The following is a 14,755-nucleotide window of genomic DNA, read 5'->3' as shown; positions in this document are numbered from 1 at the left end:
TCAACAAATCGTTTTATTTTTTCATTCGCTGAAGGTTGTTTTAGATCGAAAAAATATGGCACAAATTTCGAGACTATTGAAATTATTGTAATTATTCAGGAACGTACATTTTGCGGTATATATATATATATATATATATATATATATATATATATATATATATATATATATATATATATAAGTATATATATATATAAGTGGAACCACCTATTAGGGTGACATCCAAGTCAACTTTCCAAGTTTTTACCACGTGTTGGTGGTTTGACCAATCAACCGACAACTGCGGTAACAGTTGTCGGAGAGGTACATATGACCCAGCTAGTGCCGCGGAGAAAGCTGAGGTAAAACCATCAGGCACCTGTGCAACGTCTTTCATTTGGAAGATTCGTTGCTAGTAACTTCCTATATATGAAGATGAAAAATTGATTTCATTATTTGAACGGGACGACCACCGATAAACTGGTTTCAGAACTAGCTCCTCGTTAGTACCGGGAGGGTCATTTCAGACGGAGTGAACTGCTGAATATCCCAATCAAACAAAATCAATTCCAACTAGTTTCTAGTTTCATGGGTAACTAGAACGATTATAAATTTGTGGTAATTTCACGTTTTTTCCAAATCCTACCAATTTTTTTTTGTTTTGTGTTCTAGTACTTGTACTAGATTTCAGTGATATCTAGTACAAGTATGTTGACAAAAAATCAGTACAATCTGCTCAAATTCGGAAAGAAGATCCTACCATCTTTGAAATACATTCTGGCAACACTGTTCAGATCTGAGAAGTTGAATAGACATTTCATTAGTTCAACGGTTGTTTTGTTTTGACATATTTAAGTATTTTTATGTATACCCTATACCCAATATTAAATACTATTATTATCACAATTTATCAATTTATAAAAATTCGAAATCAAGGACAAAAATTGATTTTTTAATTTGGAGAGAATAATCGACTTTTGGTGAGATTATAAATATACACTTTTTTGATGAAATAAATATGAATTTATCAATACTTACTAAGAGTAGCTATGTATAATTCAATGTTTTTTTATAGATATGAGTTCTATCAAGAAAAAATTTTTGAACGACCCAGTGTTTGGTAAGCATTCATTTTTTTCTCATTTCATGCAGATAAAATGAAACCAATCTCATTTTTGTTCAGAATGTTTTTACAAAGTTTTAGTCAATTCAGCAGGGGCCTTTTGCCTCATCGAAAACCTGTTGGGTATTTTTATATGCAGGTATTGAACTGAAAACATTTTCATATTATTACATTGTTATATATAAAAATTAAAAAGTGGAAGTCATCATTTCTCTCAACAGACAATATTTTATCCTGTTGCTAATCAATAAATATGATTATATGCTATTATCAAATTTGTTCCATTCTTTCTTTGGAACTTTTTTGTGATCGCATTTTATTTAATCTGTGTCAGTATTGCTAAAAGCTTAATTTTCATGTGATTTACTCATTCTATACTATTTGAAGATATTGATCCAATTTCTGGAGCACCTGGTGAGTTGATGAATTCATGAGTTGAAATTAAAGTGATTTAAAAACTTGTTTTTTCAGATTCTACAAAAAATAGCATTGAAACTAAATCAAGGAGAATGGTAGAACTTAAACCTCTGCACTTGTTTGGAGATTTTAAAGGTACTCACTTTACTGAAAATCTATTATTGAAATAATGAAGAAAAGAGAAATGAAACTTTCTATGTTTTTACCACTTTTAAATGTAACTAACGTTACTGCAGTTTCGTCCTATACGGACTTATACAATAAACTCATTGTATAAATTTGAAAATGTCAATAAAATCATTGTTTGAAAATGTCCGTATAGGATGAAACTGCAGTAACGTTAGGTGCAAATAAAAGTGGTAAAAAAAATGGAAAGTTTTATTTCTCTTTTCTTCATTATGATTTCCTACCTTGTAGTAACGGCTACATCCATCAATTTATTAATGAAATCTAACTAATTTTAGAAATGTTGATATTTTGATTTTTGTCAGAACTTATTTTAGTTTTATTCCAGTTCCTGCCGAAAAAAGTTGTGAAAAAAAAACAAAAAAAACTGTGGAACTCAAACCCCTGCAATTGAAGTTGGAGGATTTCAAAGGTATATGTTTATTAGAATAGTAATTAGTAAAAGTTGAAAAAACTTGTTCCAGTTCTTGAACTGGATGGAGTCATCATTCTTATTCAGAATTTTTGTAATGTGCTGAGACCATTATTGTTTAAACTTTATATCAATGAGCCTTTATCTTATGTCGCCACTTGTATCACTCATTATGAAATACCCTCTAATTTAAACATCTCATGAATACTTACACCAACAGCTCTTGTTTCACATTGAATGGTTTTGACTGTTTGCCAAAAATTCATGCTTTCTTGAAGCCGCATTTTCATATTAGGTATTAGATCATATACAAATCTTGGGGTCATCAACTACTTCTAATGTAGTTTATGAAAGAATCATTCTGAGACATGATTAGATAAAAAAACATGATCGAAGTTGAAAATTATCAACAAACTCCTCTAAAATGTAGATTATGAAAAAATCATTCTGAGACATGATCAGGAAAGGAAGGATCAAGGTCGCAAATGATCGATAAACTTATCTCTGGTTATTTAAAGTTTTGCTTGCATGTCAAGATATGAGTTTAGTTCAAAGTAGGAAGCAGAGTAATCTAGTAAAATGAGTGTAACTAATATTAAAATTAAACTCAATACAACACAACAATACTTATACGAATTTGATAAATCATGAGGATCAGAGAACAACATCTTGAGCTTATAATGGCAGAAACCTTTCCCATTAAAACCATATATTGTGAAACGAACATTGTCTTATGAACATATGGGGTTCTGTATTTGGAATACACTAACATATGTAAACATCATTTCATGAAATACAAGACACCAAAACCTGTACAGAAATCTACATATTTACATTTCATGATCTTAGCCTTGTTTGTTGACAAGGTATTTTTTTCAACAATTATTAATCTGAACTATTCAAAAATAACATCAACTCTATTTTCTAATGACGGAATGTCTTGTGACTTTTGACGAATATTATCAGTGGATACATCATTATCACTTTCTTCGTTAGGATGAAAACATACTGGGTGGTTCTCAGTTTGCAAACCTTTGTCAGTTTGAAGTATCTGTTCCAAAGGTTTCTTATCATTTTCTTAGATTTCTGTTTAGAAAAATATTGCATATCTGCTTTTTATGATTTTGTTTGTTTTCAGATCTATGAGGTGATAAGCTTTTGTATCTTCAAAATATCTCAAAAAAATATATTTCTTTGACTTGGAATTCCACTTTTTCCTCTTTTCTTTCGGAATATGAGCGATACATTCAAAACCAAAATCTCGAAGATAACTAATATCTGGTTTCTTTAAACTCCAGATTTCTTCAGGAGTGCTTTTAGTTTTTATTTAGAAACTGCTTCAACCCAATATTTCTATGGTAAATTGCTTTCAATTAGCATACTTCTTGCTATATTCACTATAACCCGGTTCATTTGTTCAGCAATCCCAGTTTGCTTGGGATTATCAGGTATAGTGAGTTGATGTTGACTTCCAGTTTTTTTTAGTGATGTGCTGAAAAGTTTATTCACGTACGCGCCACAATTATCAGACCGCAAAATTTTAATTTTTTTTTGGTTTGCTTCCTAACCATAACTTTGAATTCATAGAAAACATTTTTGACTCGATTATTTTCTATGAAATAAACAAATACTTTTCTGGAGAAGTTATTGTACAGATGACGCTGAGTTGTTGGAAAGGTTCCGTGGGAAAAAAATTACGTATTCCAGGAACTTTACTTATCGACTTCAAAATTAATTAACAACAAATATAAAAGGAGTACTTCAGATACAAAATTACAGACGTATTCTTGAAACAACTTGATTAACATTCATTGTCAAAAACTATGGATCGTATACAGAATGTTGGCAGGCGTTGCCTCATTCAACAGTTATAAATGAAGGTCAGCATGTATTCAGCTCCGCCTATGGATTTTATTTCCATTGGCCCACAAATATCTGACTTAATCAAGTCTAGTATCTCACTAAAATGGAGTGACTATGTGAGCGGTATATAAGAGATGAAGTACTAGTTCACAACCCACTTCATCCAAATCAGCATGCATATACTCCGGGAAGGTCTACTGATTCGGCCCTTCACCATGTGGTTGGCAGAATCGAGAGGTCATTGGACAACAAAGAATCCACCCTGGGTATATTCATAGATATTGAGGGAGCATTTGATAAAACAACCTTTCCAACAATTACCCAGCAACTACACTCCAGGAATGTACTCCTGGTAGTAGGAGAATGGATACTCAAGATACTCTCTAGTAGAGCAATAAGTATCAATGTAGATGGCATCACAGTGATAGGACTGGTTGTGAGGAGATGTCCACAGGGAGGGGAGGGGAGGGTCAGTGTAATGAGTATCATACAAGGGGTAGAAATTACTTACACTTGAGCATGGTAAGAACGAACAAAGGATTATATGGTGAAGATGCTTGTGGCACTTGTGCATCGCCAGAGTACAGAATTGGTTGAGCAGTAGATAACACGTTAGGGTAAAACCATTTGGACCGGTTTTTTTATTAATCCAGTTTATATTAACCACACAAAATAACAATCGTTCTGATTATCTTAACCACTATGTATGAAGAATACCCATTACAGCTATCTCCTTGATAACTATAATAGAATAGTGGCACATTCAGATGTATGCCTGTCAGCTCCCACCATTGTACACAACAAAAAATGGTTAGACTACATTTTCTTGTCCACAGACTGGTTACGTTTCCCTTTAGCAAAGAAGGTTATGATATCGAGAAAAAAGTTATCAAATAGATAGCTGAAAATAACAGGTATCCTTCAAACATGTGGAATAAATTAATAAGGAAAAAGAAATTTGAGAAGTGTTTTCGTAAATTTTCGACTTTTCACATAAAGGAAGGCTCCAAAATTCATAGTTCTTCCATACAAACTGATATACACCAATGGATTGATTAAAATTTTTAAAATGGCTTTCAAAACTGCTCGTACACTTCAACAAGTGTTGGGCAACCCTAAAGATAAAATGACAATAATGGTAAAGTCTGGGATTCACGAAATAAGCTATGAGGATTGCGATAAAGTATATTGATCAAACTAAGTGGCATAGTTTCCTGTATTTCTAGTAATACGGCTTTTATAAAACTTGCAAATATTCTACGGTGTAATGGGCAATCTGAAAGTCGAGACTGACAAAATTTCGAAAACCAGTTGTGAGGTATCAGCCAGCTAGCCTTTACACTAGGCATTGTGCAAATGAATATACTGTCAACCATGCTTGACAGTTCGTATTGGAACCTCTGGCGTAAAATAAATCTATTGAAAACACTTTCCTAACACCAGAACAAAAATTACGATATCTCGAGAGAGACCGTAATTTTTGTTGAGGTGTTGGGAAAGTGTTTTCAATAGTGTCAACCATGTCCTAAGCATTTATTAATAATGAACAATGAGATATCAAACTTTCTATATTTTTAAAAAAAACTTATTTGTAACTAACGTCCTATTTGTATAATTATTTTAATCAATCTAGATTGTTAGCACATAAAGGTAGCGAGAATGCTCTGTGCAACAATGAATTGTAGGCTGCTAATATATGACTGTCGGAATGGAAATAATCACTTGGGATTGTAATGTCTGTATAGCTCAGTTTTCTGAATACAATCAACTCAAATTATTATGATTATGTGTAATGGTCAGGTTTAAGGAATCAATTTGTTTTTCTATCTTTGTTTCGAGTATGAACTGTGTGTTTCTATTGAGATTATTCATAAATGTCACAAATTGGTTCAGCTGTCATGTACATATCGGTACCAAAAATGAATATGTTTTTAACCCAGGTCGGAATTTATAATAGTGGTTTCCAAGCTGTTCATAAATATTTTTGGTGAAAATGGCCTTTTGGTGAACCTGAATCCCGTTATAAAATTTGTTGTTGACTGTAAGTAACTCTGATTTAGGCATACCTACATTAAAAGCTGTGAATATTTTAAAAAAAGTTATATGGTCTACTTTGGCTTGATTTAAGATATCTAAAATGAGGGACATTCATTTTAAGATATGTTGGAGAACAGTCTTTAAATTGAATAAAACTAAAATTGAATTGTTTGGTGTGGTTTGGTTACTCATTTCTTCTACTAAACCCAAGTTTAGCTTTGCTCTAAATCATAAGACATTTGACTGATATTATTGAGATTTATCAAAATGAAGATAGATATTTTTATATCCATACCAATAAAAATTGAATTTCGAAAATATTTTAGAACCAGAAGCCAAATTGAGGAAAACTGAGTCTAACTCTGTGCGAAAAGGCCTATTTACAATAACAAACAATAGATCCGCCCAAGGAGGCAGAAGCTCTTTAAATAAGCGAAATTCAGCTGCCAGAAAAAAGTTAAACAAAAAGGCCAGTCTCACTTACAAATTATTATTTTAATTTATAATATCAATATCATTTTTCAGGTTCAAATAAACAAGAAAATAAACCCAGTTGAGCTATCACCTTTAATGAACTTGGAAGAAGTAGAAGAAGAATTTTTGAATAAGAAAGCATCACTGAGGGGTTACCCTTTCAAATCCCCAGCAAAACCTGTTCTTAATTTTACAAGGAATAATCTGAATATGGAAACAAAGACAAAAAAATGCATGGTCCCGCAGGTGATAGTGGAAGAACCATCTGAATCATTCATTGAAAAAGAACCTGATATTACTGAAGTTGTAAAAATGGAAGAGCCCAAAACTCCAGATTCAGCTTCTTCAAATGAGTTTTTAAAATTGGAACAAATGTGCTTTACAGAAGAAATGAGAGACTTGTGTAAAGGTAACTTTTTGATTCCTATATGTTCCTATTGCCTTTGAATTTAGAAATGCAGTTAACCACTGCTAAATGTTTGAATGTAGGAAAGTTATCACTTGCTTGTACATAATTTGTTCTTCTTCAAACAAAGTCCAACCACTCCTAGCATATATGGTAAAATTTAAGTTTTTAGTTACTTCTGATGAAGTAGGAGCAATACCATGTTTTGAGAATGTCATCTGAGATGATGGCAAAACGTTAACCTTCCAAAACCCCCCAACAGATGAACACTCGAAAAAAGAAACCCAAACAAAAATATTGGTTTTGCATTTTTGTACTATTTTACGAGGGGTAATAATAATGTTTACTCTCCCAATCTTAAATAAATGTTGTTCTTTGAACATCACTTCGAAAACAAACAATTCAACCAGCCATAAGGAAATGATTTCGAGCATGAATGTGGGTTTTGAATAAAACTGTGATGTTGAAATATTTCAACATCATCACATGTAACATTTTAGATTGAAAGGTATAAAATTAAAGGTTCTCCTAAACAGATACTTGTACTATAAACAATATTTCTAGATATGAATTGAAAATTCCAAACTGAATAGTGGCATTAAAATTTGAGCAATTACAATTAAATAGTACGTTTCGATCACTTCTTGAATGAGAGAACAAAGACAATGGGCGGTAATAAGTGTGAATCCATTTTTCAATTATTATTTTGTAAAAATTCCAGGACTTTATATTTTGAATCTCCTAGATTATTCGAATTAGATTCAATGTACACATGACATATTTGTGGTATACTTTTTCTCAATTTAGGAACATTTAATGCAGTTGTGCCGAAGCTATTTTCTAGGTTCGTTGCCCGTGATCTACAGATTTTCATACCTGAAATTTAGTCTGAATGGATAAAATTTTGTATTTTGTTTAGAAAACAAGTTAATACGACACAAATTATCCGAAGTTTAGATTATGTATGTCATCATCTGGTATCAGTGCTATGTATATTTTATATTTTTTTTTTTTTAATTTTTTAACTTTGTAACCATGATGTTATTCATGAACAATAAAGTACTTTCTCTCTCAAAAACAGTTGAACGCTCTTTTTTTTTCTTTTTTTTTAAGTTCTCAATCACCTGATTGTAAACGCTAGTTGCTGATTTACGTTTCAGATTCCAACCAATAGAAATCAAATAAGTCAAGTTAAGTGAGAAACTACACCAAATTTAATGAAATATTATCAACAAAAACATAATTCAAACATTTCAAAACAAGAGCAACCAAATGCATGATAATTATAAATACATCGTGAACTGAATGATCAGCAAGAAAAAAAAATTTGAGTTTTATCAATGATTTCAAAGTTCTCCACATTTTCCTCATGAATTATTCAGTACAGTACAAAATGTTATTTTGACAATTATGATTTTTTCTTTTTCAATAGGTTAACTTCGTTCTATAAACTTTTGTTGGTGGTCCACTTTAATTATTTATCATTCTCAGTTAGAGTGATATTTATTGTGGAATAAAGTACCTCTTGGAATATGTAATTTTCGTAAAAGGGGGTGTTAGGATATATAAGAAATATTTTTGAAAATCCTCATTACAAACTTGAAGAATTTTTTAATAATTATTTGACATTTAGAAACAACTTTTACATTTTACATTACATTCAGAGTGTTTATACACTCTTCTATGTCAGTATTATATTTTGATAGTTCTGTTCATAATCCAACTGAATGTGTATGTATAGTGTGTATCTATAGATTGATGGTAATTTCATTAGTTCAGACTTCCATTGTCTAATATGATGTAATATGATTTGCAATCCCTGAAAGAACAAACAAAATTGAAAATTCAACCACTGTTGCAAATATTACCTAATTTGGTTAAAAAATTCACAACTTACCCTAAAAAATGTCGCTAGTTCCTTCCGTTCACCCAGTACGTTGACAATTAGGGAAAATAGGAAGGTGAAGTAGGAAACTGAAGGAAATATTAACTCTAATCGAAAAATCTTCCAAACATTGTTCCCAAACAATCGAAATAACTTAATTCATATGTATCACGAACCGATGAAAAAATAATAATAATATATCATGAGTTCCGTCTTTCATTAACTCAAGAAACATACTACTTTTACGTACCAATACGGTTCGTTTTCTTTTTAAATATTGTGCGGTTGCCGAACTGTATAATTTGTACAAGTATTTACAAACTTCGAGCGATACGAATCAACCACCTTCAAATGGATATATATATATATATATATATATATATATATATATATATATATATATATATCCATACATATATATATATATTTATATATATATATATATATATATATATATATATATATATATATATATATATATATATATGATGTGTTGTTTTTCCGGGTGTTCATCCGTAGCCAACACGTTAATATCCCGCAGTTTCCGCCTAACAGAACCAACAAACAGGGCAACAGAATTGGGGGAGACAAAAAAGGCTGTGCGACAAAATGGCTACGGACCAAAGATCATTCAAAAGGCCATCGACAGACAAAGAAGAACCAAAAAAACATCCCCTAGATCGACAGAAGACTCTCCACACGACAGACAATCTGTGACACTACCTTATATCAAAGGTGTGACCGACAAAATCGGGAGAATACTAAGACGTAAAAACATTCGGACAACCTACAAACCGCACAAAACGATATCCAGTTGGCTGCCCAGACCGAAAGGGAGAATTTCCCTAGAAAACCAAGGAGTATATAACATCACAAGCGAGGACTGTGGACAACAATATATCGGTCAGACCAACAGACGTATATCTGCCAGATCCCAGGAGCACAAAAACTCGATAAGAACAAAACAAACGTCCTCTGCCCTCTTTCAACACCATCTACAAACAGGTCACAAGATTAATTTTGAGTCCACAAAACAGATAGCACAGGTGCAAAACCCAAGAATTCGACAAATCAGGGAAGCTATCGAAATCGAAAAGCAAGGCCTCATCAACAAAAGGGATGACTAACTAAACATCCCAAGGATTTGGAAAACAATAATTAAAAAGAACCACCAAAGACAACCACAAATTGATAATGAACCGTCGCAGGTAGGAGAACCGCCAGAGGCCATTACCTACCCTCAGGTAGAAAAACAGGTAACAAATCCATACAACTTACGCAAGCGAAACCATATAAAAACACCACAAGAAGAACCTAACATCAGTTACACCTCTCGAAGCGAAGCAGTAACTCGTCTTGATAATGCCATCTGATGATGATGGCGAAACGTCGACTATCGAATAGTACACAACGGATGAACACCCGGAAAATAACACATCATATTCTACCATCCGTGAAAACCTACATTGTAATATATATGTAATATATATATATATATTAGTTAATACTCTAACAGATTAGTTAATATTTAATATAAACAGAAAGTTGAAAGATCATTTCATGCATATGTATGTCCGTTATTGTAAAGTTAACATTACTTTTATCTGACATTAGTTTACATATCTAAAACAGAAATTCTATTGCAGAATCTCCGATATCATCAATGTGTAATTTACTGTCAGATACAGGTTTGAGCAGTACAAAAAAGTCAAAAGTGAACCCCTACAAGGAGAGCAACGTTGCCATAAACATCAAAAATATAATACAATCCGAAGAAATTGCTTTCAACCAATACAGGGTTGTGCATGAGGGGAACATGAAAAAATTGTTTCACATACTTTCCTCATTAGAAAAAAAAGCAGAGACCATTTCCGAAGTCAAGACACCAGATAAAGAGAACAACCCAAACAGAAGTAACAGAAGGTCAGTGAGGCTTCAGAATAAAAGTCCACATGGTGGAAATAATGAGAAACTCCTCATCTCTCCCAGTATTTTGAGAAGCGGTGACCTGCGTAAATCTACTCTGAAGAAGAACTTAGCAGCTAGAAATCAAGACCTGAACAATCAAAGTCCTAGAACTCGGAGAGCTTTTAATTTGTACAACACTCTCAGGGAAAAACATTCAATTTTGGAGACACCAAAACTGGATAGAAAGGCTTTGGCAGAGACTCCTAATATGGGAAGATATATTTCAATGAAGGTTCAAAACCAATGTCTGCTTCTACAAGACACTCCTGTACATAAGTGATTCTTTCATATTTTGATGATTATTTATTTTCTGTACACTGTTATTTTTATTTCTATTTACTTAATGTCGATGAATAAATACTTTTAAAATTCGGGCATTTTGTTTCTAATAGCTTCAAATTACACACATAAGAAAATGTTTCATTTTTATCTGTCTTGATAGTGTAACTTAGGATTAAGTTTAGTTCCATTTATGTATTTATGTTCCGTGTTCCATGGACAGGGGAAGTGAACAGTGTCGTTGACAGCAACAGTGATGCGTTGTTTATAAAAATTTACTTTGTAAATGTACCTGTTTAATTATTATTAATAAACAATATATGTATAACTTAGATTACATCGTTATACAACTGTAACATGGTGTCAGGTTAGATGGTACTTGAGCAAAAAGTAAGATACCCACTTGAAGGAATAAATAATGGAACAAAAAATTACTGAAAATGGAGGGAACCTTCAAGCCATCTAAGAGCTTGTTGTTTAACAAATATGTCCATGTGAATCTGGATAATTTTCTTTTAAAAACTTGATACTTACATGAAAGCAACCAGACTCGAAAGTAAGGAAGATCCAACTAAAGTTGCTATCTTATTGAATTTGGCTGGTGAGGAAGCACAAAAGAAGTTTCAGATATTCCAACTAACAGATGCAGAAAAAAGTAACTTTCACAGCGTAGTAGACTCCTTCAAGAACTATTGTAAACCCATGCGAAATGAAACTTATGATCGCTATAAGTTTTTCACCAGAACTCAACTAGAAGGTGAATCATTCAGTAACTTTGTAACAGACATTAAAATGCTTGCATCATTATGCAACTTTGCTATGTTAGAAGATTCTCTGGTCTGGGATAGACTAGTGAGTGGTATACTAGATTTGTCACTGCAAGAGAGGCTGCTACAGCAATCCGCTTCAACACTCAAGAAAGCAGAAGCAATCTGCAGAGCATCAAAGATAAGCAAAATACAAGTTAAGGACCTGCATAATGACAAAGAGGTTGATTTAATAAAACAATCATGGAGAAATGATAGTAATCAGAAGTAACCAGGACAAGCTAAAAGTTTAAAATGTGGTCTTTGGCATTCTACAGGTAATTGCTCTGCTTATGGTAAAATTTGCTCGATTTGCAATAAAAGTAATAATTTTGCTATAGGGTGTAAAACTAAAAATAATAGAAAACAGGTTAGTGATTTTGATAAATTTAAAAATGTCAGAAAGGTACAAAAGAAAACTGTTCATGAATGTAGTACTAATGATGTTAAGTCAGATGATGATAGTGATATTGATACTTACTAAGAAAACCTTGAGTTAATCTTGGACTATTGATATTGTAATTAATAATAAAATTCTAATTTTCGGATTAGATACAGAATATATTCTGAGCATTCTTCTATTATGGTAATAATAAAATGGATACAACTGGTACTGTCACTCTTGAGTGTTATGTAAAAGGGGTAAAGTGTAAGATCAGATTCCTGCTTGTTGATGTAGATAGTACACCAATCCTTGGATTGAAGGTTTGCATGAAACTCAACCTATTGAAATGAGTTGATTATGTGAGTTGTGGCTTTACTAATAAAAGTAACTTCAATAATATGAATAAAGGTGTATTTTCTGGTACAGGTAAGGTCCCTTTCAAATATAAACTAGTTTTGAAGAGAAATTCAGTACCTTTTGTCAGTTCTTGATGTAGAATCCTTGATTCTGTTGTAGAATCCTTGATTCTGTTAAACCTGCATAAAAAATACTCTTGATGACTTAAACTGACCACAAGCCGTTAGTGGCTATTTGTAACAAAGATTTTTACAAGGTGAGCAATAGATTATAAAAATTGAAGCTCAAGCTGCTGAAATATGATTTCACTATAGAGTACTATCAGGATAGTTTATGTATATTGCGGACCTTTTATCAAAATCATCATCAAAACTAAAGAAAAAGATGAATCAAATATTAAATTTGTTCATTGTCTAGATTTAGATATTCCTATTTCTACTAGTTGCCTAGAAAATTTGAAAAAAGAAAGTGAAAGTAATTCGATATTGTCCACAGTCAGAAATTATTGTAATTTGGGTTGGCCAGAAAACCTCAAAAATTTAGAATATAATCAAGAACTTTCAGCCTTTTTCAAAATTAGAAATGACCTAGTTGTGGTTTTTTTTTGACGTTTACAATGACAAAATCATAGTTCCTAAAACTCTTAGAAATGTAATGCTTGCAAAATTACGTAACAGCACATCTTGGGAAAGAAAATGCAAGGCACGTGCCCGAAAAAATATTTTATTGGCCTGGTTCATTGCAAAATGTAAAGTTTATCAAAAATTTGATAGAAAACCTAACAAAAGAGAAGCTAGTTCAGAATGATAAAACTAACATCCCTATTACAAGGTAGCTGCTGATATTTTAACTTACGGTGGTTGTAACTATCTGGTGGTAGTTGATTATTTCAGCTTTTGGATTGACTTCGTTAAAATTGATTTTAAAACGCTGAAGAGGTTTGCAAGAAACTCAAAGCTATATTTTCAGAACATGGAATCTCTACAATATTTGTTTCCGGCAATATGTCTTTGAAATTGAGAAGGTAAAGACAAGACTGTTTCTGTTCTGTTGAAAGATTTTTAACCCCTTCATGAACTTTAGAAATTTTCAAATTGATACATTTTGAACCCCCATTATATGAAACAATATTCTTAGCCCATTGCATGCATGGTTGATCCCTCATCGAATAGAGCATAAGTATTTATATACCCTTTTGGGCCATAAATCTTGATAGGGGAGCTATCCTGCGAACTTAAGAATTATTGTTGGCGAGACAAACTGTCTGAACAATTTCATCGATGTTTTTAGTTTGGGAAAGTACTTCAGAAACTTTATTTCATGCAGAAGGGTATGGTGGCGTAATTTACATCCTTCAAAGCCATAGCATTGTTCTGATTTACAAAATTGCCTTGAATGGCCGGTTTTCAAAGAACAAAAGCCAACTGTAGTTTTGTATAATTTTGACCAACGAACATTTAGGTATGCTATCATTTTTCAGTATGAAACAATTGTAAATTTCATTACCAGTTTTATTACAGTAAGTACGGATATTTGGTGACATCGTTTGCTTGATTTGTAGCAATCATAACATTTTTTTAAGGACAGAACACAAGCGCTCCAGGAAAATCCTCAAGGCGCTTCAGGAGCGGTGCTTGTGCGAGAGTAGCACGTTCTCAGGAAGTTTATTCCACATGCACGCAGTTTTTCAGATGAAATAGTTCTTAATCAGTGAAGTTTGAGGTGTACTGAGTTAAACCTCAAAACGATGAGCAGCCACAGTCCATCGCGTAGATATGTACCGCTCTTGGTAGAATCAAATGTGCCAAGTCACTTGAACGCCTCCCGTGAAAGTATCTATAAAAGTGAGACAAATTTCCGGCTTTTCTTTGATGTTCCAGTCTATCAGGATTGCAAGTGATGTTCGGGTCTCCAATCAGGCGAATGGCTCTTTTCTGGATGGAATCCAGCAGCTTCAGGTTTTGCTTAGGGGCTGAGCTTCATAAAGCATCAAAAGTTGCTGAGATGTGCACAATTTTCTGATTCGAAACAGTGTCTCAAGCTTTTGAGAAGCAGCCTTTGCAACTCCAGCGACATGATTGTGCCAAGACATATTGGTGTCCATTTTAATCCCCAAAAAACTTTTCGAAAGCAGAATTGTCTGTCCTAACATTATTATATCCGGTTCGGAGACATCTA

General features: G+C 32.7%; 1 protein-coding gene across 2 annotated transcripts; it reads left to right on the top strand.

The window, feature by feature from the left end:
• Positions 1-792: 792 nt before the first annotated feature.
• LOC111513679 (uncharacterized) lies at positions 793-11,113 on the top strand. 2 transcript variants are annotated; one of them, XM_023169904.2, is made up of 8 exons: positions 793-959; positions 1,055-1,099; positions 1,490-1,516; positions 1,574-1,654; positions 2,034-2,117; positions 6,344-6,486; positions 6,543-6,900; positions 10,429-11,113. In XM_023169904.2, the coding sequence occupies exons 2-8, from the start codon at positions 1,057-1,059 to the stop codon at positions 11,028-11,030; spliced, it is 1,338 nt and encodes a 445-aa protein (XP_023025672.2). In that variant the 5' UTR covers positions 793-959; positions 1,055-1,056; the 3' UTR covers positions 11,031-11,113. The 2 variants fall into 2 exon arrangements, with proteins under 2 accessions (XP_023025672.2, XP_023025673.2); XM_023169905.2 differs by lacking the exon at positions 1,490-1,516.
• Positions 11,114-14,755: the final 3,642 nt, after the last annotated feature.

Source organism: Leptinotarsa decemlineata, unplaced genomic scaffold, assembly GCF_025532065.1.
Source record: "Leptinotarsa decemlineata unplaced genomic scaffold, Ldec_3_MD MMD2_tig00000035_RagTag_RagTag, whole genome shotgun sequence".
Lineage (NCBI taxonomy): Eukaryota > Metazoa > Arthropoda > Insecta > Coleoptera > Chrysomelidae > Leptinotarsa > Leptinotarsa decemlineata.
The sequence above is the reverse complement of the archived record's forward strand: the minus strand, read 5'-3'. Positions and strand labels throughout refer to the sequence as shown.

Bases quoted from the DNA above. Each gene is read 5' to 3' on its own strand.
- LOC111513679 (XM_023169904.2), top strand. From the start codon at position 1,057: ATGAGTTCTATCAAGAAAAAATTTTTGAACGACCCAGTGTTTG. The intron at 1,100-1,489 runs GTAAGCATTCAT...TACTATTTGAAG, and splicing joins TTTGAACGACCCAGTGTTTG to ATATTGATCCAATTTCTGGA. The intron at 6,487-6,542 runs GCCAGTCTCACT...ATCATTTTTCAG, and splicing joins GAAAAAAGTTAAACAAAAAG to GTTCAAATAAACAAGAAAAT.